This window comes from Lissotriton vulgaris, chromosome 5 (genome assembly GCF_964263255.1).
Source record: "Lissotriton vulgaris chromosome 5, aLisVul1.2, whole genome shotgun sequence".
Taxonomy (NCBI): Eukaryota; Metazoa; Chordata; class Amphibia; order Caudata; family Salamandridae; genus Lissotriton; species Lissotriton vulgaris.
Window position 1 is genome coordinate 1946529644 of NC_141693.1, and position 23160 is coordinate 1946552803.

The 23160-nt window shown below is 43.5% G+C and overlaps 1 protein-coding gene across 2 annotated transcripts in view; it reads left to right on the forward strand.

The window, feature by feature from the left end:
• The window catches only part of LOC147717830 (natural cytotoxicity triggering receptor 3-like), a 132858-nt gene that overhangs the window by 89909 nt on the left and 19789 nt on the right, over positions 1-23160 (forward strand). For both annotated transcript variants that reach the window (XM_086924607.1, XM_086924608.1), the window contains exon 2: positions 6559-6791. In XM_086924607.1, coding sequence (XP_086780733.1) covers positions 6722-6791 — 70 coding nt within the window. In that variant the 5' untranslated portion in view covers positions 6559-6721. The remainder of the gene's footprint in view (positions 1-6558; positions 6792-23160) is intronic.

Sequence of the window (23160 nt, forward strand, 5' to 3'; positions counted from 1 at the left end):
GCCAAATGCAAGTATTGAATATATGTGTCCGTTTTGTGCATAGATGCTTTAGCCAGCACCCCTAATTTTTATAAGTATGGACTAATCAGAAAGTAAAAACTTACCTTAATCAAGGCAAGAAAGATCAGATTCTGATCTTGTTAAAATTATGCATCTCCGAATCATCCTCGAGAAATAGGGTTCGGTAGTTATGTTCTCCGATGAAGCCAATGCTCGGTTTTAAGGCCTGATTAAGAAATGTTTTCATAATATGTCTCAATTCAGGGAGAATGGCTCTGATTAATAAATGATTATATCCTAGCTTTAGATAGTCTGGAGGCACTATTAAGGCTATCTTTAGTATATGTATATCATGTCTTCCATTTGACAGTCGTAAGACTGGGGTAAGCTAAGGAAAATGTTGGTAGAGCAGACCTAAGTAAGTGTTCGTATTATCAAAAGAGTAAAGTTAGGAGAGATAGGTTCTGGAACTCTTCCTAGATGTGCCTTGAGACCTCTGAATGACATTGAGAGATCTGAACCACCCTGACCTGGTGTTTAATGGGCCAAATTCAACCATTCTAGAAATTTGTTGACCTGATGGGTCGCAAGTTTGAATCTTGTTGAATCCACCCAGTCCTTCATCCTTCCGAGTAGCAATGAGCTGAGGATCTATAAACAGCAGCCACATGCCCTAAGGCCAGTGGTCTTCAAAGTTTTTAATGCCGGCACCCAGTGAAAAAATGAAAATAATTGGAGCCCCCTCAGAATTTTTTCACAAATATTTTATTAAATTGTCAATATTTAAACATGTCTAAACTTATTTAAACAAGGCAGTTAAGTTTGGTTACCCCTTTCAAAACTTTAATCAAATACATGATTGCCAAACACTATTCTGATCAGGCAGGCCTTACTAACCTGTAAAAGTATCAACATTGTGATTATTAGAAATCAGGGTGGAGGTGTTTTTTTTTGAAGAATATTTGGAGTCGCTTCACTTTTGACACATACTCTCAGCTGGGTTATCCATGACAAAATATGTTCGTGATAGCCCATTACACAGCAGCTTGCTGCCACAATTCTTTTCCACTTAAAACAAAGCACTCCTATCAGCATAAAGCCCCCCCTCCCCCAGTTTGAAGACCCCTGCCCTAAGGGATGGCATTGCACTTTCAAATACATGTTATGTTTATGACGATGATGATCTTCAAGTATAGCTAATGACTTGTTATTATATGTGTCTGTTGTTAAATAGTATTTTTCTAAAACTACTGTGCAGTTACATGCTTTTATTCGGTAACTGCTCTCTAGCTGTCATGGAGTACTCCCTAGTTCTTTATTAGTCAGTAACTATTTTGCAGTGACAGGACATTTACAAGTGTTTTGCATGTACAATTTCTGTTATTGCCTCTTTAACTGTAGGACATATGAAATTATTATATGAGTATATCATATTTAGCTGTCATAACACTGTAGCCATATAGTCTGTGCACGGTTTACTTTTGCGAAATGATAATAATCATGTTATAGATTTTGTATGTTACGATTTTACAACATTTGTAGTAAATGATATGTTGATATTTCCTACTTGGCGCTCATTCATTTGTGGATATAAAAATGTGTCTATAACTACACTATAGTTATTAATTAGTTTGTGACTGAAGAGGTTTTAACTTTAATTACTTTTTGATTCTAGGAGATTTGTAATTGCTTTAAGAGTCTTAGCTGTTTGTTATTGTGCTGAAGTTGGAGTCTATTTGTGTGTAAGCATGTACCAAATAAAGGGGCTTGAAATACATGATAGCTATAACGTATTCATCTGTAACTACTCTATAATAGACTAGATTTTTGTTTTTTGAATTTTTTATTATGATTATTATTTGTTATTGTATTGTAGTTATGCAACATTTTATTGTCATCGCTTTATGGTGTAGAGTATATGGGTGTACTTCTAGATCTTTGAGGTAATGTAGTATTTTCTGGCACTAACTTCCAATAATGGAATATTTTACTGTAATATTTAGTTTTATATGATCTTGCGTGTCAATTGTTTCTCTTGAATTTTAAAATACTTATTTTGATTTCTCACCAGCTACATGTATTTTATTTGTCATTGGGAATTTGCCTCGATTTTACTGACAAGGTCAGTCTAAAAGTGAAATCATGGAAAGTTAGAGTATTATCGATTTTGGGTGAGCCTCTTTCTGATTTTATTTGAGATAGTGTCACTCTGTGGCTATTTAACATTTACTAGCTATCACCATGTATTATCTGGTATTTACTTCTTATGCTACTGCATTTTCAATATATTTATCTGGTATCACTCTGTAGTTACTGAAAATGTGCCTGTACTTGCACAATTTGAGCATTGCCCTGCCAGTGCTTTGTCATTTTCAGCATAATCTTACTATTGATCTGTTATTATCAGAAATTTTAATATTTCTAGTATGTACTCAGTCTTTTTCTTTGTTATAACTCTGCATTTATTGAATACACCCTTTTGTCATGTTTTTAGTATGTGCCTGGTACCCTGTTTTATGTATTATATCTTTTTATTTATTGAATACTTGAAATTGATGTTTAATTATATAGTTTTAGACTATAATACATCTACAGCTATAGTGTATTTTAATTCGTTTTTTAAAAATAATTTGCAATAAATAATAATTATAATACATGGGATTCTGAAATCCCTATATGTAAGCAAATGTCTAATTTCTTTATAATCGGTGACTTTTGACGCACTCAAATGCAGATGATAAAGAAAATACCCCAGAACTCGACTGTAATAAGTTATTACAGTCGAGTTCTGAAATCTCAATGCCTGCTGCCAGACCCAGCTTGCAAAGTGAAAGGCAGGTCAGGACAGGGAGCACAATTGAAGCAGCTGTTTAACACCTTCGATGCTCATGACGAGCTCAGCTCGTCATGAGGCACGGTTGAGCTGTGCTTATGACGAGCTGAGCTCGTCATGAACAATGGGATTCGATGAGGGTCAGCACAGGAGGGGAATACCATCAGCAGCGATGGTGTTAAAACAACAAAAATAAAGTGTTGCTTTTCTTCCTCCTACTCTATTTTTCTTCTCACAGTTAAAAGCAGAAATAATACATTATTTTATTTGCCCTCCATAGATAATTATAGAAAAGTTAAAATTGTTCTGCATTTTTCTATACATCCTGAGCTACTGCATTTTTTAAAACTGACTTGAATTGAACTGGTTGTAATATCTTTGAGCAAAAAATAATTAGCTGGTTTAATTTTGCACTTAAGGTTCAATTTTTATTCTTCGCGTTTGCAAATATGCCCTCTCTTTCATATGAAAGAGCTAGGCATTACAATTTTAAGTGGTTTGTGGGAAAGGTGATGGAGTGACAAGTATTGTATGGGATAAGGTATCCCTTGTCGTACATGATAAGAGTATTTCAAGTCACCTCAGAGTTCCATAACCTTATATAGGAACTCGGCCTTCGGCCTTGCTCCTCCATATGGTCATGTAACATCCCAGTGGCTTGCAATATCCTTATAATTTACGGAGGGGGTACTTTACCCTTTATATTGATGGATATTTGTAAATATTCTCTGATTACAATATTAACTGTAAATACTTTGATTATTTGGTACTTGATTATAAGAGATTTGTAATTATCAGGTGTTTGTGTGCAACTATGGAGTAGGTGTAAAGAATTTAGAAGTATCTTTTATGTATGGAGTACTTGTAATTACATTTTAATAATGTTGTATTTGTTTGTTAATACCTTGCTAAAAGGAGATTTATAAAAGTGTTAAGATTATAGGGAAAAGTGGCATAGATAGGGCATTTGGCTGTATTTACTCTGCAGTATACCATGTGTGGGTGTACATACAATACTAAGTTTAAATTTTAATTAATTTTAAATTGTAGTCTATTTTTACTATGTTTCAAGATTTTTTTATCGAATATTTTGCTTTTGTCTTTCACACAACAGTTAAAATTACATTTACCTGTCACCAACAGGCAGTTATTGGGGCATTTCCTGGTATCACTTCATATTTTTTTAGCTTTGACTTCTAAAACTTTGTATTTATTGTGCATTTTCCTATTATCAATTCCATCGATTAACTATGGTGTTGATCTTCTACCATGGGGCATGCGTGGCACATGGTACTCTGATGTTATTGGTGCGGTACCTGGACATTTGATTGGATCTTTACAACTCTTGCTTTGGGTCAGTTCCAATGTGGGAAGTATGAAGAACGGTGTCACAAATACTGACTGACAAAAGCTTTTATGAATATGACAAGTTGTACTAGAGGAGGACTCAGACATTTTTGGGCCAATTCATAAAGCCATGTAGGTACTACTCTTCCCGTATTGATCATTTGTCTGCTTTTTTGTGTAGTTGTTAGAGATTTTTCTCATATCATTCTGTATTTCAATACACACCTATTAACACTCTCAAATTATTAAACATTTGCCTGTCATCACTCTCAAGGTCTTTGCCAAATGTCTATATTTCTCCATATTGTCTGAGATTTGTTTGACAGCTCTATGTAGCTAATGGATAATTAAATGGTATCACTGGGTTAAAAAGAATTTGCCCCTTTCTACTATGTAATTAGCAGGCAATTTCCTGTTTCTTATAAAAAATCTGTGGAGGAAGATAATATCTTTGCATTTAACATGCATTTATGTCTCACTTGCCGGTGTTTGCATGAATGTGGCTGGAAGAGGTCTCTTTAGCTACCTTGCCCTGCATGTCCGTGAGCCTCCCTCTTACTTGGGTAGGTGAAACACCGACCTTTATCAAATAGTTGCACTCAAGCAGCAGACTGGGCAGCATTTACCATGGCATCGCCCGAAGGAGCGGCTGACTAAACAACAGAGCACAAATGTTGCTTCTCTTTGATAATACATGTGTGGGGCTATGCATCAACATTGTTAGTGAATGCATATTCCATTAAAGTCAATAGCCAGTCCAGAGAGAGAAAGAGAGAAATAGAGAGAGTGTGTTTGTTTGTGTCAGTCAGTCAAAATATATGTTTATTTGAGCAAAACCAGCTCGTAAAACAGCGTGTGTGTGTGTGTGTGTGTTGTGGTTGCATGTGTGGATGACCAAAAGAGAGTGAGTGGGGGGCATGAGCACGTGACTGTACTCCTTGATAAATCAGCAGTCATCTCTCTGTGGCTCTGCCTTATTCTATCATTGAATACAACTTGTGTATTAACATATCCCAAAAGAGGGGTGTGGGCCGCCATTCTTAGGGGCCGAGACATATTAAGGCACAAGTAAAATGTGCAATTGCCCAGGGTGCCTACCTTCCAAGGGGCACCTGAGAAAGTGATCTCTCTAGCTCATGTCTGTGTATTTGTGAATTGTAACCTTTGTCTTATAATTCAGTATTGTTAATCACCGTAGGGCATGAATTAGCAAAAAATGGGTAATACATTTCAAAGTTGTTCCGCCACCAAAATATTTTTCCCCGGAGCCCCCAAAATCCTAAGGATGACACTTCTTGGGTGAACCCTTTCATACAGGGCAACAAGTGTGTGTGTGTGTGTGTGCGAGGGTGTGTGTGTGTGTGTGTGCGTACGGTGTCCGTGTGTCTGTTTGTGGCTGTGTTGAGTGTGTGAGCTGTGTGTGGTTGTGTATATATATATATATATATATATATATATGTGTGTGTGTGTGTGTCCATGCAGTGTGTGTAAGTTGTGTGTGAATGTCACTGTCTTTGTGTCTGTGTCAGTGTGTTGTATGAAATTAAATGACATTTTTATTTAGAATGTGCCCTAATACCAGAGGGTGTCTAGGCGCAAAGAAATCCAGTTTCAAACTATAGAGAACCAGCTAAACGATACGGAGCAACAGCCCCAATTGTCATTCCAATTTAGTGTTTTTTAAATAACCAAGTTTTTAACAGTTTAGGAGAGGAGTTCTGTTTTTTTTCTTTAATTCCAGCGGAAGGCTTTGTTCTGTATGCTTCCTTAATTGCAAAGCACATGAACTACATCAAAACGAGGGAGCCTCCAAATAGATGAAAAGCCCTAACGTTTTTTGCTTGTGTGCTGGAGTTAAAACATCTGAATAGGCCTTTAAGGTTGGATAACTTAGGCAGTCTGTTAGTGGATGTTTCTTTTTTTCCTCCACAAAATGTTGGTGTAAAGTGAAACCCAATCAAGACAACGGAATTTAACTCCCTGTGGTGTAGCTATAAAAATGATTGGGAAAGACATATCCCCAGGTGATATAATACTGAAATATCCTTGTACCAATATAGTCTAACAAAAGGATTATCATATTGGATTTCATAATACAAAACCTACACCTAATGTGATAATATCTTTGTAAACAATATTTAGGCACAGTATTTGCGTTAGTTTTCTGTAGGCAATATTCTGACATACAACCACCCCAGGCACACTGTGCACATAACATGTTGGTTATTTCTTTGAAAACCCAAACACCAGCTTAAGGTAAGTGGATAAAGAAACGTGGTATGGCTTTTCTATATTTCAGAAGAGATGAAAGCCACAAGGCACCATCTTCTCTGACCATGCGTGCCGTTCTCAAGCCTTCTCTGCTTTCTTCTCACTAGCCCGCTGCTGACGTCCTCCTGTTTGTGGCTTTGTGAGAGCGTGGACAGCAGACTCTAGAGCCGAAGGCCTTACCCAGGCTCTCTGACCACAAGAACCCATCCGCCAAGCTGTGCTCTCACGCGGACGAGACAAGGTGACCACATCTCTGAGACCAAAGCGAGGATGCAGTGTTGGACCACAGCTGGACACGCCATGAACCTAGCCTTACTTCTGCTTCTGTTCAGCAGCCCTGGTAAGAGCTAAGCATCTCAGCAGCCAGTACCCTGGGCCTCCCACACAAACACCACAGAGTTGCACAGCCATTTGTAATGTCCGCCAACACATATTTTCTTTCCATTATGATTGGGATTGAGTTTTGCTCAGTCTGCCATTGAGAGATGTAGAGAAAAGATTTCACAGGAGGTTTAGAGCATGTGGTGCATAATAAGATGTTAAAATCAGATAAAGATCAGCACGGACCTAAGCTGCCCATATTATTACCCATTGTAGCTTTATAGATCCTAAGTAGTGCATGAGCAAATTTTTATGTCAAGTTCATTTCAAACTGAAGGCCTAAAGTGCACCCAAGAGAATGTAAGGTGCATGGTGAGCCCTCGAAAAATTAGACCATTATACACTACAGTCATCTATAGCAGTTTAGACATCTCATATTGTCAGCTGTACCAGGCCTTATTAAATTCTGTTTCAGAATTTGCTCCATACTCATGCAGCAAGAGAATGTCACTCCTGACAAATTTTCTTTTTTGTTTGTTACCAAATTAAAGTTCAAAACCCTTCCTACTTCCATCTTATTACGGGGCATGCAGTAGTAATAACGTTTATTGTATTAATCAATGACTACAATAAAAATATAAATAATCACATTTAGCACATATATCTTACACAATATTCTGCAATTAAAAGTTACAAATCTAGCTTACAAAAATTAAATTCAATAAATACATCTTCAAGTATAAAATGCTGTTTGTATTCCGACTTCAACGATTCTTTACTTATAATTAATCCATATATTTTCCCAATTACAGCCATTGGAAGCACTGGCCACATTGTTCGACCTTCGACCAATGCATTTACGACTATCTTTAGCTCAGTCTATTGCCTTTTACTAATATGATAAAGTGCTGGTGTGCCCAAGTGTGCAAAATGCATACAGTGCATTGAATTTGTGCTACCGACAATTGTTCCAAAAGGGAACTCCTTCTGTCTATTAAATAACGTTATATCCCTTTAAGTGTGCAGGTAAAGGTTAGTAATCACGCAGCTAATTCTTAATAGGCCCGATCTCAAAATGTTACCCACATTATTATTACACTGCCTTCTCTGAGCTTAAAACAAGATGTAACAACATCCGCAGTTGTTCTTATTTTAGTATTTTTTTAACAAGGAGCATAAATATATCTTCCTTAAGGACAACAGTTTGGGGCAAATACATATGATATGTATAAGGGATTCAACTGCAGAGCCACAGAGACAGCAGACTGTATTTCTCTTAAGAACTGGGTCCCATTTCCCTTCAAACTCCCAGATCGAAATATATAACAGTCTGAATCTTAAAAATGTCAATCTTACATGGCCTTGCAAATTTAGTCCGGGACAATTTTGGATCTGTGCAGTGTAAGTGTCAATCACTAAGTCCAAATGCTTATATTTTGCTGTGTGTATCAGCTATATGGCCCACTGCTTAATAGTAAACGTTTCGCGGATAAAGTTTTTGGGGCCCTAATCGTTCATTTGCCCAGTGGAGGCTGGTGACATTTGAAAGAGGTGGGTGTAAAAGTCAGAGGCAGTGCAATGTGGCAAGGGAGCAAGCTCTAACCTATGAAGGAGACTCCCCCCCCCCCCGAAATTTTTTAAAAAAGAGTGGGCATATGGTGCATTTTCAAGCACATTTCAGAAAGCAAGAATGTTAATAAACCATCCTATATATTCGCACCGTCCTACAGTTACTTCTACTTACTCATACTTCCACAAACTTGCACCTACTCAGTTCTATTTACACCAAATCATACTTTTAATTAGTCCTACACTTCTTGCTCCTTTTCTTGCTTATTCCTCTTCATACTAATATGCTGACGCTTTACCGCAAATACATAATGTAATAGCAGTGAAGGCTCGCAAATTATACCAAATGTAAACTGTGACTGTCCAACTAGATAGGTACGGACTGGATGTAACCCGACTGAGGCAGAAGCCAACTTTTATGCTTGAGGCAGGCACTACGTATCATATTAATAGAAAGCAAGTTTTGTGAACATAATAAACTGTTTTAAAACTAAGACGCACGCCACTCTTGCTTCCATAATGGAATGTAAATTAATTACATCCCGTTTTGGAAGCAAGAGTGATTGTGCTTCTTTTAAAACAGTTTCTTATGTTCAGCAAATTTGTTTTTTTAGTAATATGATGCGCAGTGGCAGTGCCAAATTTGGTGAACAACATTAACTGTTTTAAAAGAAGCACAATCCCGTTTTGGTAGCAAGAGTGATTGTGCTTCTTTTAAAACAGTTTATCAATTGAGGCCAGGCCCAGGGGGGGTCGAGTGCTTCTGCAAAGGGCCTGGTGCATCCTGAGGAAGCAAGAGGGGTATTATAAACAATGAGTCGTTTTTTATGTGATTCTTCTGCCTCTGTTTTTGGGTCACATTCAATTTGGCATTCACGGTATTTGTTACTAGAAATCCGAGCTGTAATGTAGGGCATGCTAAAATATGATCTAGTGAGGAGGAGAATGGGAAATTCTGGATTCGGACCGAGGACAGAGCGTTAACTGAGCCCACACGCCACTGCATAAGGATTCCAGTACGTTTCACAGATATTATTTTTAACATTTGGCAACAAAAAATCTAAACTAGTTTCAACGCCGTCAAAAACGGCACAAAGCCTAGCCTTGAAGTGCGCTCTGCTGTTGAACTAACCTGCCATTTTTTGTACCTTCGTGTGTTTCAATCTAAAGCAGTTTGCATTGATATTTGAATTCCCTTCACGTCTCTCTAGGTGTTCGCTTTCTGCACTGGCTTCATTTTGCAAAAAGTCACTTTACTTTAACTTTAGGACGTGAATTTAAGTAGCTAGTGAAACCCATCCATCTTACACAAGAGTCCCATCAGACCCAGGGCCACTCTCAGGATACTCATTGGGAGGGAGGGGTGAGGGGGGCAAGCAGACCACAGACAAACTTCTGTGTGTGAAAAAGGCCGCTTTATTGAAACAGGTGCACATTAACAAATTAAAACCTCGGCAAACGCCTTCCAAAACTAATCCTCACTAAATAATACCTTCCTTAATTCCCACACCCCACTCCCACCCCTAAACGTCATTGACCCCGCCCCCACCCGAACATTACATCATTACAAATCAAACAATGCAAAAACCCAGCATAAACATTTAAACTTATCAAACCCTCCAAACCATGAAACAAACTCAACCGTTTGCCCTCAAACCCCTTTTTGTCCCCCAACCTCTGTAACCATCCCAACAAGTCATCATGCCCAATTACCCCTGACGAATGTGCCAACCAAGTAAAAACCAACCACAAACTTGCCAAGCCTGACAAAACACAACTAAACCCCGCCACCCAGAAAGCGGGGGGGGGGAGAACTACACCCCCCCCCCTCTTTCTGCCCCCCAAACAGACAGTGAAAAGACACTTAAGAACAAAAGGGGGAATTAACCAGCAAACTCCAGAATCTTCAAACAACGAGACAGAACTTCTCGCAACTACAAAAGATATAAATCCATACCCAACCTGGAAAGGTGAACACCATCATCTCGAAAGAACTCAACTGCATCATACCGAATGTCACTATGCGTCACACGACCAAAACCCAAATCTCTGCAAAACCTGGAAACCTCTAGGTTAATCTTTTTCCGCACCTTATCAATTGCTTTGGGCTTGTGAGCCCCCCTCCAAGATCTCCTTGGGACTAACTCCGTCCAAAAAACATGGCACCCCGCCCACTGCTGCCGCAATAGAGAAAGATCCTTCTTCATTGCTCGTAAGAGAACCACTCACTTCATCCTGCACAGATCATTTTCCCCCAAGTGGATAACCAAAACATCAGGACAAAGGCCCCCGCCCAACCAGGAGTTAAGAGCAGGAATCAAATCCTTCCAACACATACCCCCTCTACCCCTCCATATCACATTGAAAAACGCTCATTAAAACCAAGCATTGATCCAAAATAGCTATGTCGTGCTTGCATCTGTGCCCACTTCACAAATGAATGACCCACAATCCAAATGGTCATAGCCGTTGACCGAGGGCCAGCCACCGAACCTGAAATGAGAAAAGCAGCATCAGATTTTAAGACAACGATGATGACGCAAGCGCCTAGACCGCGTCATTTCTTACATAGCGCTGAAAACACCTGGATGACCAATGCCCTAAGCACATGATGTCTTGCCCAGACCAACACCGATTATGTGCCTCAGTCGCTGCCCCAATTCGAAAAGAATGAGTACCATACTTTTTCTCATCCAAACCAATGCTCCTCAACGCTTTGCATAATACCATGCGCAATTGATATTCAGTGACCCTGGCGCCATCTGCATGCTGAAAAACACCTGCTTCTAGAACCCCCCCAGAAGCAGTACACCATCTCCAGGCCCACTGTAAGGGGCATGTTTGCCTCTTTGATCAGTTTTCGAACGATGCAGCCATAAATGAACACATTTTTCAGACAAATGAACATCCTCCCACCCAATACCCTTATTAAACTTAGAACCCAACAACTCCGAAACCCTAAATGCACCAAAAACATCCACACCATGAGCGTGGAGAACAAGCAGACTTTAAAATCATCTGTACAAATAAGAGGAAGAGCCTCCACCACCCGTGCCAAATTCTGCCAAGACAAGGGATTCCGAACTGACTGCTGCCCTCCGTGCTCTCGAGCCCACCCTTCCAACAATCTCCTCCCCACTTCACCAGCCAAAGGAGAGTATCCCCAAAGGAGCTTACCCATAAAGGAGATGCCCGCTAACTTCCCAGCAATGGTAACCCTAGATAAACCTCTATCCATCAGATACAGAATGAATTGAACTACATCTTCCAAACGTCTCCAACCAGGATCACATCTGCGAGCCCCCGACGCCAAGAAATCCCTCCAGGCCAGGTCATATGCGGCTCGAGTAGATGAAGACAACAAACCTACCACCAACTGTAAGACCCTGTGTTGCCGACCTGCCAAAGATGCTCCTGCATGCGTGTCGGTGTCCTGTCCGCCACCGAGGCAAGCCCATGGAATCTCTCCCACTGCGAACGAGACAAAGCATCCGCAATGTCATTGTCCACACCAGGAATGTGTAGAGCCCTAAAGCTGATGTTATACCTAAGGCACCCCAACACAAAGACTTGCAGCAGTTTCAGAATCTGAGTATCCCTGGCAGACTGTCTGTTGATAATGACGACCACAGCCCGATTGTCAATGCGAAACAGAACCTTTCTGTGAGCCAACTCCTGCCCCCACAGCATCAAAGCCACCACCACCGGAAACAATTCCAAGAAAGCAATACTTCTGCCTCCCTCTTTCCACCTGTCCGGCCACTTCTCTGCGCACCAACTGCCTTGCCAGTACAGGCCAAAACCATCACTGCCTGCCGCATCGGAGAAAATCTGGACCTCCCACAACCAGTCTTCCTCCCGAGCCAAAGGAACTCCATTGAATGAATGCAAAAAGGTGGACCCCATCCGTAAATCCTCTTTTACCCCAGCAGTCAATCTCACATGCTGATGAGGCAAATGATGTCCCGACAGAGCCCTGCCGAGCCGCCTGCAAAAAGTTCTCCCTGCTCTTACAACCCTGCAGGCAAAATTCAAATGACCCAACAGGACCTGCTCCTCTTTCACTGTAACCTTTGTTTTTGCCAACATTGACTGTAACAGATCCAGCATTTTCACTTTCTTATCCAGTGGCAAGCGAGCCTGCATCGCCCTTGAATCAAGCTCAATGCCTAACAAAAGACATGGTCGCGCAAGGACCCATGGTCTTTTCTGGCGCCAATGGCACTCCCAAATATTCCATAAGTTCCTGAAATTTATCCAATGCAGCCTGACACGCCGAGGATCCATGGGGCCCCACAAAAAATAAATCATCTAGATAGTGTGTGACTAGCTCATGACCAGATTGGCGAGTGAAAAACCACAGCAAAAAGTGCTGAAGGTTTCAAAAAGAGAACAGGACATTGAACAACCCATTGGCAGTGCCTTGTCCACGTACCATTTCCATTGAAATGGCTGCCCAGAAGACTCCAATCTTCAGGATGGACTGGAAGCAGTCTAAATGCAGATTTTATATCGCATTTCGCCATTTCCGCTAAAGGACCTGCTGTCACCACTAAAGACATGGCCACATCAACCGAAGAATAGGACACTGAAGCTGACTCTTCATCAATGAAATCATTAACTGATGCCCCTTCTGGCCATGATAAGTGTTGGATTAATCGATACTGCCCAGGCTCTTTTTTAGGAACAACACCTATGGGTGAAATGATCAAGTCCACCTAAGGCCAATCATCAAAAGGACCTGCCATACTACCTTCTTGCACTTCCTTATCTAGTTTGACCTGCACCACTGGTTTAAGTTTATCAGCTGATTTCAAATTCTTGGACCATCGCCGCACACAAAGCCCTGAATATCCTAATCTGAAACCTTCTAGGAAACCTGTCAGCAAAATTTGTTGAGCTCTCACATCCTCATACCCCTTCAGACTGTCTGCCAAATGATACAACTTAACCGGAGTACGAGCCTTTGGGCCCAACCCCTGAAGCATTCTTTCCCCCTCTGTTTGCCTGGGATTTCGGAGAGGGACCGTATGCGCTAGCACTCTGCTGGGACCACTGTTGCCCACCTGCTGGTCGAGGCCCCCAACACTTGACCGATGGGTGTCTCCTACCACACTGAGAACATTCATGTCGAAATCTGCAGAATTCCCTTGAGCACCGACCTTTGTTAAAGTCCCAACATGCCCCTCCTCCTGGCTTTCCCTGAAAGAGCCGATAAAATTAATGGTAAGCCACTAGCAGTAAAAATAGTCTTACCACCGACTGAAACACCCATCGTGTGTTGCCAAAGATCCGTGTCCAACTCGCCCCACTTGGCATCCGGGTCCCAGGCCATACGAGCCCTAAACTCTTCGTCATATTGAGCCCATGCAATGCCACTACCAGTGATCTGCGCCTTTCTGATAACATCCATGTATTTAAATAAAGCAACGCAGCGCTCCGGAAACTTTTCGTAATATACGCTAGCGTATATTAAAAATGCTGACGTCCAATTTTCAATAGTCAGCGATACCTTAGGGCGCTTAGCCAGCTCATACTCTTCCTCCTTTGAGCCTTCTTTAGAGCGCACTTCCCTATGGAGCAACTTCACAAGCTCCACATACTCACCTTTCCAAAATTCTCTCTTTAGTAGAAACCATCAAATGGGCCCCCAAAGGATTAGTCACACCCATATATGGTAATTTTTAATTTTCAACTCCTTACTGTGTAAAGGATCTTTCCCCCCCGATCGACACAGTGTTCGTGCCACACTCAACCTTGGCAGCCGCACCTTCCGAAACACCTGTGCCTACCCCTTGATCCTTGACGTAGCGACCCTTATACAGTTTACCTCCCGTCTGTCCCTCCAAAGACTCACCCCCAGTCCCCACGGACACCATTTTTGGTTTGGCCCGTGGTTCATCAAGCTCACCTGGGTTTAATAAGGGGGCTTGCCCTATCCCCGACCGCCATGCCATTTGCTCCACGTTGTCCACCATCTGAGGAACCCTTCCAGCGGGGCCACGCTCTCGAGCTGGTCCGGACACCACCACTTTCTAAGCTTGCACCTCCACCGGTGCCTGTAAAACACTACGAGAAGCATGAAAATGCCCCCCCCAGACACAGTATCACGCAATTTCCCTTCCTCTGGGCTATCTTCATCATAGTCCAAAATCAAAGGCTCCTCCAACTGGGGAGGGCTTGACACCAACAACCTCTTATGAGCTGTCACAGGCTCTTCCACAAAAGAATGGGCCTTACCAACCTGTTTTTGAACACTTAAAGGGGGAGCCGACTGTACCCGCCGGTACTCCCCCAACCTTTGAGTATTCCTGTGAAGATTGTCGGCAGTCCAATCCGTCCTCCTTGTGTGAAGATATGTAGGGGCCAGCGAGGTCGCGCCGGACCTGCATCTGCTGACCGCGTCGGGCTCCCCAGACGGTATGGAATGTGCCGCGCTAGGCTCCACCCTCCCTTCTCCTCGGTGACCACGGGCCACACTCCGCCCTACCGAGTCCGCTGTCCCACGCCGATCCCTAACCTGTAAAGAAAAAGGCTGGACTGATGTGCCGGGCCCCTGACTACCAACCTCACCAACACCAATCGAATCCCTGGACCAAACTCCCTGCATAGTCTCCTTCCCTTGAATCACCACATTACCTGATGAAAAACCCTGTGTGGAGGAGGGGAAGGCTCCACCACCTCCTCCCCACTAGTCCTATCTAGCATGGCCTGTAACACAGCTGAAGCAGGACCCAAGGCTTGGCCTCCGGACACCACCTGTTCCTGAACCCCTACCTCACGAGCCTCCAACACCTGATCCCCCAACATAGGATTGCGCAACTCAACCACCCCCCCATCTCCTCCTGACATTCAAAACCTGCACCACTCCTGCCTTTGCCAGCGTCACGAACTCCCTTAGACCAAGAAGAAAAACATCAAGCCCCTCCCAAGACCTTGCTCCCACTCCATACCTCTTACTCACCACACCCCTTGAAGAAAAGGTGCCTGACTGCAACAGATTCCCAGCAACCTCCCTGGTAGACCCCAAAGAATGAACAGGGGAAGTTAAAGTGCCTGCATCATGACTTCCCAACCCCCCACCTGCGCCCATTCCCCCTCCCCCACTGACCCACTCTGCACAAAGATCACCTCACCTCTATTGGATACTGTGGGGGGAAACAACAGGGGGCTGAATTGCCCCATCGCACCCTGATCACCAAAATCCTGTGCGACCTGAACTAGTATCCCCTCCTGCCTCACATACCTTCCTGCTCTCCCACAGACGCACGAGCCGGCATCACAAAGCTCGCCCCCCATCCCCAACACACCCAAATGCGGCGTCACCTGAATCTCCAGGACAGAAATGCCCTGTCCCCCAAATGGCAGCGGTACAGGATTAATTAGCGGGCGCGAAGGCGAGCAAGAGACTCACACCAACTCCCCCCCCCCCGTGTGACCGCAGACAATTCTGAAGCGGAGGCCGAAGCAGAACGCTTCTGGCCGTCGCTCTGTGCACATTTCTTTCCCCGCAAGGTTGGAACCGAACCTGCCCGCACCGAAGCCGCAGGAGCAACAAATAGCTCCCGCGGCCCCCCCGCAGACAAAGCCTCAACCTGAGCGGGTCTTACCTGCACCAAAGACCGCTCCGCCTCCTCAGTCGCCGCCTCCTCCAACCTCCGTGCTTTCACATTCTGGACCGCCTTCCTCACACGGGACCGTCCCGTTCACTCAGCGCACCCGAGCGAGATCGCTTGGGGGTGACAAAGGCCGCCACCACTGCCGCCACACCGTCAGAAGCTTGACGGTGAGGCCGCGACGGGCCCTCCGTATTGCCAATAACCAAATCAAGCCTCCGTGCCTCACTAAGAAGCCGAATGGCCTCCAACACTCTATTGTCTTCAGTCGCCATTACCACAATAATTGGAAGACAAAAGGACTACCGTAATAAAACGCTAACACTACCTCAGAAAAAATTTCTAGCTCAACCTCCCGGCCACCAGGTCACCAAACCTAAAATGGTGGCCAGGGGAGGGGCCGCAAGCATTTATGCCCCCCATGCCCCCCTTCGAATAAATGCATATCCTTACGCTCAAGAACGGATTATCGAGACCTTTGTTTCCTTCATGTGAAAGTTCTAAAAACAAAAAAAACTACCTTTTTCAAATGGTCGAGAGAGTACAAACATGTAGTCAATGCCAGCAACATCCTTTATCATTTAAATGAGGAGATGCAGAGAAAACGATTACGCGCCAGAAGCCACAAAGATCACATGGTAGAAACGAAAGACAAAGGCCGTGCATACAACGTACATACACGCACACTTGTCTTCATGAAATCGAAATTACCTTTACATCCGCTCCGAAAACATCATTACTCTCGAAGGCTTTTATTGAAAATGTATTTTTTGATTTTTATACGTCTTATAACTAACTCACATGATATGGAACGTTCTTGCGCCCAGGCTCCTAGTGTCTGCTGACAGCGTGGCAAAGATGGAAGCCAGAACGGAAAATGCTGGATTTTCACTCCTCCCCCAACCCCCAGCCCACCAATCATTTAGAAAATAAGCAACTGGAAGGAAGAGACATAAGTGACTGACACTCCCCCACGCCTACAATGTTTTAACCGGACTACCCTGCCCACAGCCATTGAAATGAATGGAAGGCTTCTGACTCCTCCCCGCGCTGTGTGACTAACGCCCAAAATCAAACCCTATCCAGCATTTTCCGGACTGGTGCAGTCCATAATGTGCAGGTACTGGGGTGCCTCCAAAGAGGGGGCACAGCATAGCACTCCAGGGCCTTGAGGCAACAGTGGTCCTCTCTGCCACGGTTTTTATAGAGTAGGAACTGCCATGAAAACCGTGGCAGTGCAATAGCCTTGGCGGGACCGCGGTAGTTCAACCAAGCATATTGTGACCTCAACACCTCTGCGCCACCGCCAGGGATCTTTGATACCTGGGATTGCGGCGGTGCAATGGCAGTCCGACCGCCCTAGTTGTAATAGGGCAGTTGGACCGCCAGTGCAGTGGTGTCGGATCATCATCGCTGCGCCACTATGAGTCTGGCGGTCCATGGATCGCTAGACTCATAATCAGGCACTGAGTGTGGCGGTGTTTGTACGGATCAGTATACTGAGTGTGTGGGTGTTTGTCCAAACCAGCATACAGAGTGTGTCGGTGTTTGTCCCTACCAGCATACAGAGTGTGTCGGTGTTTGTCCGTACCAGCATACAGAGTGTGTTGGTGTTTGTCCCTACCAGCATACAGAGTGTGTCGGTGTTTGTCCCCACCAGCATACGGAGTGTGTTGGTGGCTGTCTCACAGTGAAATGTCTGTAAGTCGAAAAAGGGGATGATCCAGTACAGAAACTGGATACATGAGACATTACAGTTTAACATGGGTTCAGTTGGAGCATTTCTTCAGTACTAAATGGAATATCGTTGCTTCAACATTGGTACATTAGAACAATTTTTCTGAATCGGAATAGAAGATCATTTCTCAAAACTAGCCATGGGTCACTCTCACTTAAAATACATTTTAGTTGTTTTAGGACAGTGGACGAGGAAACCAACACATTTAGTTGTTATGCATTTTTCACTGGTACATAACATAAAAATTAAGATTTCAGTAACAGGATTAATCACAATTAAAGCGTGTTCCTCCACGTGCTCTGCAGGTGAAAGAGATGCCAAAATCAAGATAGATAGCTCGCATTTATGGTATTACAGGGGTGAGACCAAACACTTTATAGAGTGTTAGTCACTAATATTTTTTAATTTGCTGGTAGGTTGTCAATGTTCATACCTGCACCTCAACAGCATTTCAACCTTATTGGTCAAACGATCCACGATCATCAGGTTGAAAGTCCATAGAAACGAGCACTGTTGATGATTGGCTATATTTAACACTGTTGATGATTGGCTACATTTAACACTGTTGATGAATGGCTACATTTCTGAGACTAAGAGAAAATGAACAGCTAGAGAAGCTAAAGTAGGTACAAGAAGCAATTCCAAGGTTCTTAGGCAGTGGTCAGATGATCTGCAGGGCAGCACACGTTGAGGCACACTGAGACCGCTCCAATGTCAACCTATCAGGTCGTGGCAGATCATGGAAGTTTGGAATGTTCTGCTGAGGTGGATGAGAGGAGCACTGTGCTCTGATGGGCAGGGAGGAGTTATGTGTTGAAAAAGGTTGGACGTGTTCACAAAATCACTTTGATCAATATAAGCCAGCTAAAAAATATTGATGCAATCCTGCATACTTGACCCAAAATTAATTTGTTGGCCACATTTAGGGCCTAATTAAAAAATACTACAAAAAAAATCACAGGTGCACATTTGTCATGAGGCCCTCATGTATATGTCCTTGAGCATGCAACTTGTGTTAAACAATTAAATATATATATATACAGTAGCTGTACCCGGCCACGCATTGCTGTGGCTCAGTCTGGTTAAATGGAAGAGAAAGAAAAGAGTAGGTGCACGTTTCTAATATGTTTAATTTCACAATGCTTGTGGGTATACAATATGTTTTTGTCCATCCTAATATATGTAGACTATTGTCTATATGCGTCCCTTGTATTTGTTGCGCAGCAACCAAACCAATATGGTCTGTTCGGGTTGCAAAGTGAACCAACTCCTCACCCCTCCCTCCACCCACTTCCCGGTCTGCCATCCTGCCATCCTGACACCAACTGTCTATCCTAATATATGTAGACTATTGTCTATATGCGTCTCTCGTATTGGACACGCATGTATTCAAAACCAAGGTTGTGTAAATATAAACACGCGCTAATGTTGCCAAGTGAACCAACTCCTACCCCCTCCCTGCACCCACTTCCCGGTCTGCCATCCTGACACCAACTGTCCATCCTAACATATGTAGACTTTTGTCTCTATGCGTCTATTGTAGTTGTTGCGCAGCAACCCAATCAACAGGGTCTGTTCATCCTTTAGATTAAAAACATGCACGTATTTGACACGCGCGTATTCAAATCCAACGTTGTGTATATATAAACACCCGCCTATTCGAATTCAACGTTGTGGAAAGATTTCAAATCAATCGGTGAAGAACTTTCGTCGATTTAAGATTTTTATCAAACACACATTGACATTTTTATGTGTCTGTTTGTGCTTTCGATTAAAAACGCGCGTATTCGACACACGCGTATTCAAATCCAACATTGTGTATATAAAAACATTTGTGGATTCAGTCAAACTTTCAAAGTAATCAGTCAAGAATTTTCAGAGATTTGAGATTTTGAACAAACGAACAGTTAAATTTTTATTTATTTATATATATATATATACTAGCAGCCCGTCCCGACCTTGTCCGGGAGCAATCAGGCTTCCCCGACCCCCGGCCGTCCCGACATTGACCAGCAGCCCGGGACCCCGCCCGCCCCGACCTCTAACATTGTCCAGCAGCCCGGGCCCCCGTCCGCCCCGTCCCCCACCTGCCCCGTCCCCCGTCTGCTCCGACCCCCGCCTGCCCTGACTTAGTCCGTGGGTCCTCCGGAGCCTTACCTCAGCCGCCGCTTCTCCCCCGCGCTCCTCAGTTCACCGATCCGCCGCTCCTTGGCGCTCGTCACCGCTCCTCCCACCTGTCCGCCGGTCCTCACTGCCTGTCCGCCGTTGGTCACCGCTGCTCCTCGCACTCCTCGGCGCCGCTCCTCCCCACGCTCCTGAGGTCAGCACGCAGGTCGCGGCCGGCGCAACTTCGAAGGGACTACTTTTTTTTTTAAGGTACATTTTTTAAATAACGCATATTTTTATAGTTTATATAGCCTATGTCCATCTGCACACCCTGACGATTACAATGATGTATCGGGTGTGTGGATTGGCACTGTGGTTCCCGAGTTTACCCGCCTCAAACGTTCGAAGTTCTTGCTTTATAATAGTAGTATAAATATATATATATATACTAGCAGCCCGCCCCAGCGTTGCCTGGGGCAGAAGGGGGCTGGGGGCTGCATATTTTGGCCGGGGCGGAGCGAGCAGAGGTAGGTGTGATGTACCTCACGACCCCCGCAGCCCCGACCCCCTGCGCTGACAGATTGCTCCTCCACCCTGCTCCGCTCCGTTCTAAGCCGCCCTCAGCCCTCAGCCGGTCAGCTCTGCTCCGCTGCTGCAGCTGACGGGACTCCTCCTTCTCCTTCTCTGGAAACACGGACATGTTCATGGACACGGATCACCTCCCCCTCCCGCCCCCGCTCCCGCTCCTGCCCCCACCCCGACATGTTTGTAAATGCCTTACCTGATCTCCTCACATCACCGCTGCTCCATGTCCCGTCATCACGCACGTCACGGGCAGCTGTTCACGGACACGGATCACCTCCCGCTCCCGCTCCCGCCCCGACATTTTCAGTGTTTGTAAATGCCTTACCTCCTCACATCACCGCCGCTCCATGTTCCGTCATCACGCACGTCGCGGGCAGCGCGTCGCGGCCAGCGCTACGTCGCGGCCGACGCTTCTTTAAGGGGACTACTTTGTTTTTAAAGTAAATTTTTTTAATTTACGTTTTTTTTTAATTTTATGTAGCCTATGTCCATCTACACACCCTGACATTTTCAAGGATGTATCGGGTGTGTAGATTGGCGCTGTGGTTCCCGACTTTACCTGGCTCAAAGGTGAGAGTTCTCTCTTTATAATAGTAGTATAGATATAGATATAGATATATATATATATTCACTTAAAAAACCATAGGTTTCAGGCCTTATATAGTTAGGAATTAGCATTTAAAAACCATTGAAATTGCTCCTATATAGTTAGTTGTACTAACTATATTTCGCGCACCCGCAATCCACTGCTGATGATGTCACATATTACATCATTCATGGCATGGTCAGTGACATCACTGATGACATCACTGATGACATCTCAAATGGTGAACATCTCTTTGGTGAACACTATGACATCTGTAAGAAGCACATCATACGACGGTATATATACATCGATGATGTGTTCTTAATCTGGCAGGGGACACGGGCAGAGGCTATCCAGTTCATTGAGAGGTTAAATTGTAACAACTACAACCTAACTTTCACCTCAGATATCAGTCAGAGCTAAGCTCATTTTTTGGATGTTACTATCGAGATCAATGAGGGACACTTAGAAACAACTTTGTATAGGAAGCCCACGGCTGGTAACACGGTGCTTCACGCTGCGAGCCACCATCCGCCTCACCTGATCAGGAGTATCCCCTATGGGGAGATGCTCAGGATCATGTGAGTGTGCAGCACAGAAGTCCAGTGTAAACTAGCTCAGGAAGCCAGCAAACAAAGGTTCCTAGCTAGAGGATATAGGGAGAGTATATTAGATGCGGCAATGGCGAAAGCAATTGCCCTGTCCCGAGAGACCGTCCTGGTACACAAAAAAATGCTGAAACCCACTGCAAATGAGAACAAGCAACCAACCAGATTAATCTGGACCTTTAACAGGCAGCATGGGGCATTGAGAAAAATTGTGAACAAACACTGGGATCTAGTCAGATTTGATCCAGTGATTGGCGAGCAGATGCCTAAGAAACCTGCGATCACATTCAGAAAAGCATACTCTATGCAGGATGCATTAGTAAAATTAAGTCCTGAAGTGATCGTGCCAAAGAATTGGTTGGCAGGGAGTAAAGGCTTCAGGAAGTGCTCTAGCTGTAAGGCCTGTTTACACAGAGTTAGTAAGACCGAATATATTACTCCATTCTCTCCTATGCCCCGTAAAATTACCAAACTGCTGACCTGCAAGAGTGAGTACGTGGTGTATGTGCTGGAGTGCCCGTGTGGCCTGCGATATGTTGGGAGTACCAAATTGCAGGTCCACAAGGGGGTGCTCCAGCACATAAGAGCCATCAATACAAGCGACACCACGTACCCAGTTGCTAGGCATTTTAGAGAGTGTCATGGTAACAACAGTGCACTTCTCAGGTATTATGCGATTGCTACAGTGGGTCCATTGAGGAGAGGCGGCAATAGGGAGGGTATCCTTAGAGCTCTGGAGACAAAATATATATTAGAGCTGAATAGTAAAACCCCCTGGGGTCTGAATTCCACTGAAGATCTCCATACGTATTTATGAAAATCCCTCCTACATAGTCTATCAGGCCTATAATACACAGCGCAATGTTAGTTCATCATATCATTCCTTGAATCTATGTAAGGGCTTCTAAGACGTTTGTTAACTATACGTACCAACTAAAAAAGTATCTCCAGTAGGTTGAGTCATAGTTTGTCTTTTTCAGTCTGGTTCTAGGCACGACACTATGTCACCAACATCAAATGTGTAGGTTGGGAGCAGCCTACAATAAGATCATAAATCATTTGAACGTTTCTTTTCATAAAAGAAAATTTAGAATTTTTATTTATTCACTGATTACACATGAAATTGGACACATTAAGCGTGTATATTGGTTTATTTAGGAAACATAGGCACATTAGGAAAAAATTAGAATATAGTTTGTATTTATACAGGTATTGGAGGGAGAGGAAAAATATTATATTTTTTTATTTTCCCCCCCGGGTTTTTTTCTACCCCTTTATGTTGCACATCGTTTTCTAGCATGTCATACATATGTCTGAAGTAGTGATTCAATGGGCGGCTGCTAATTTTATTTCTGTGGTAGATTGTTTTATCCGTGGATTTTTACTTGGATTTATCTTGTAAATATCATGAAATGATTTTTCAAATTGCAAAAAACTTTTTACATTTAAAATTGCCGATCATGTAAGGCAATTTGGATACATTTTATTAGGCATGTGAATCTTAGAAATGATGGGTTTGCTTATCGGGATTATCTCAATATGTGCCTCGACAAATTTGTCTTCTATGTTGTTTCGTTTTT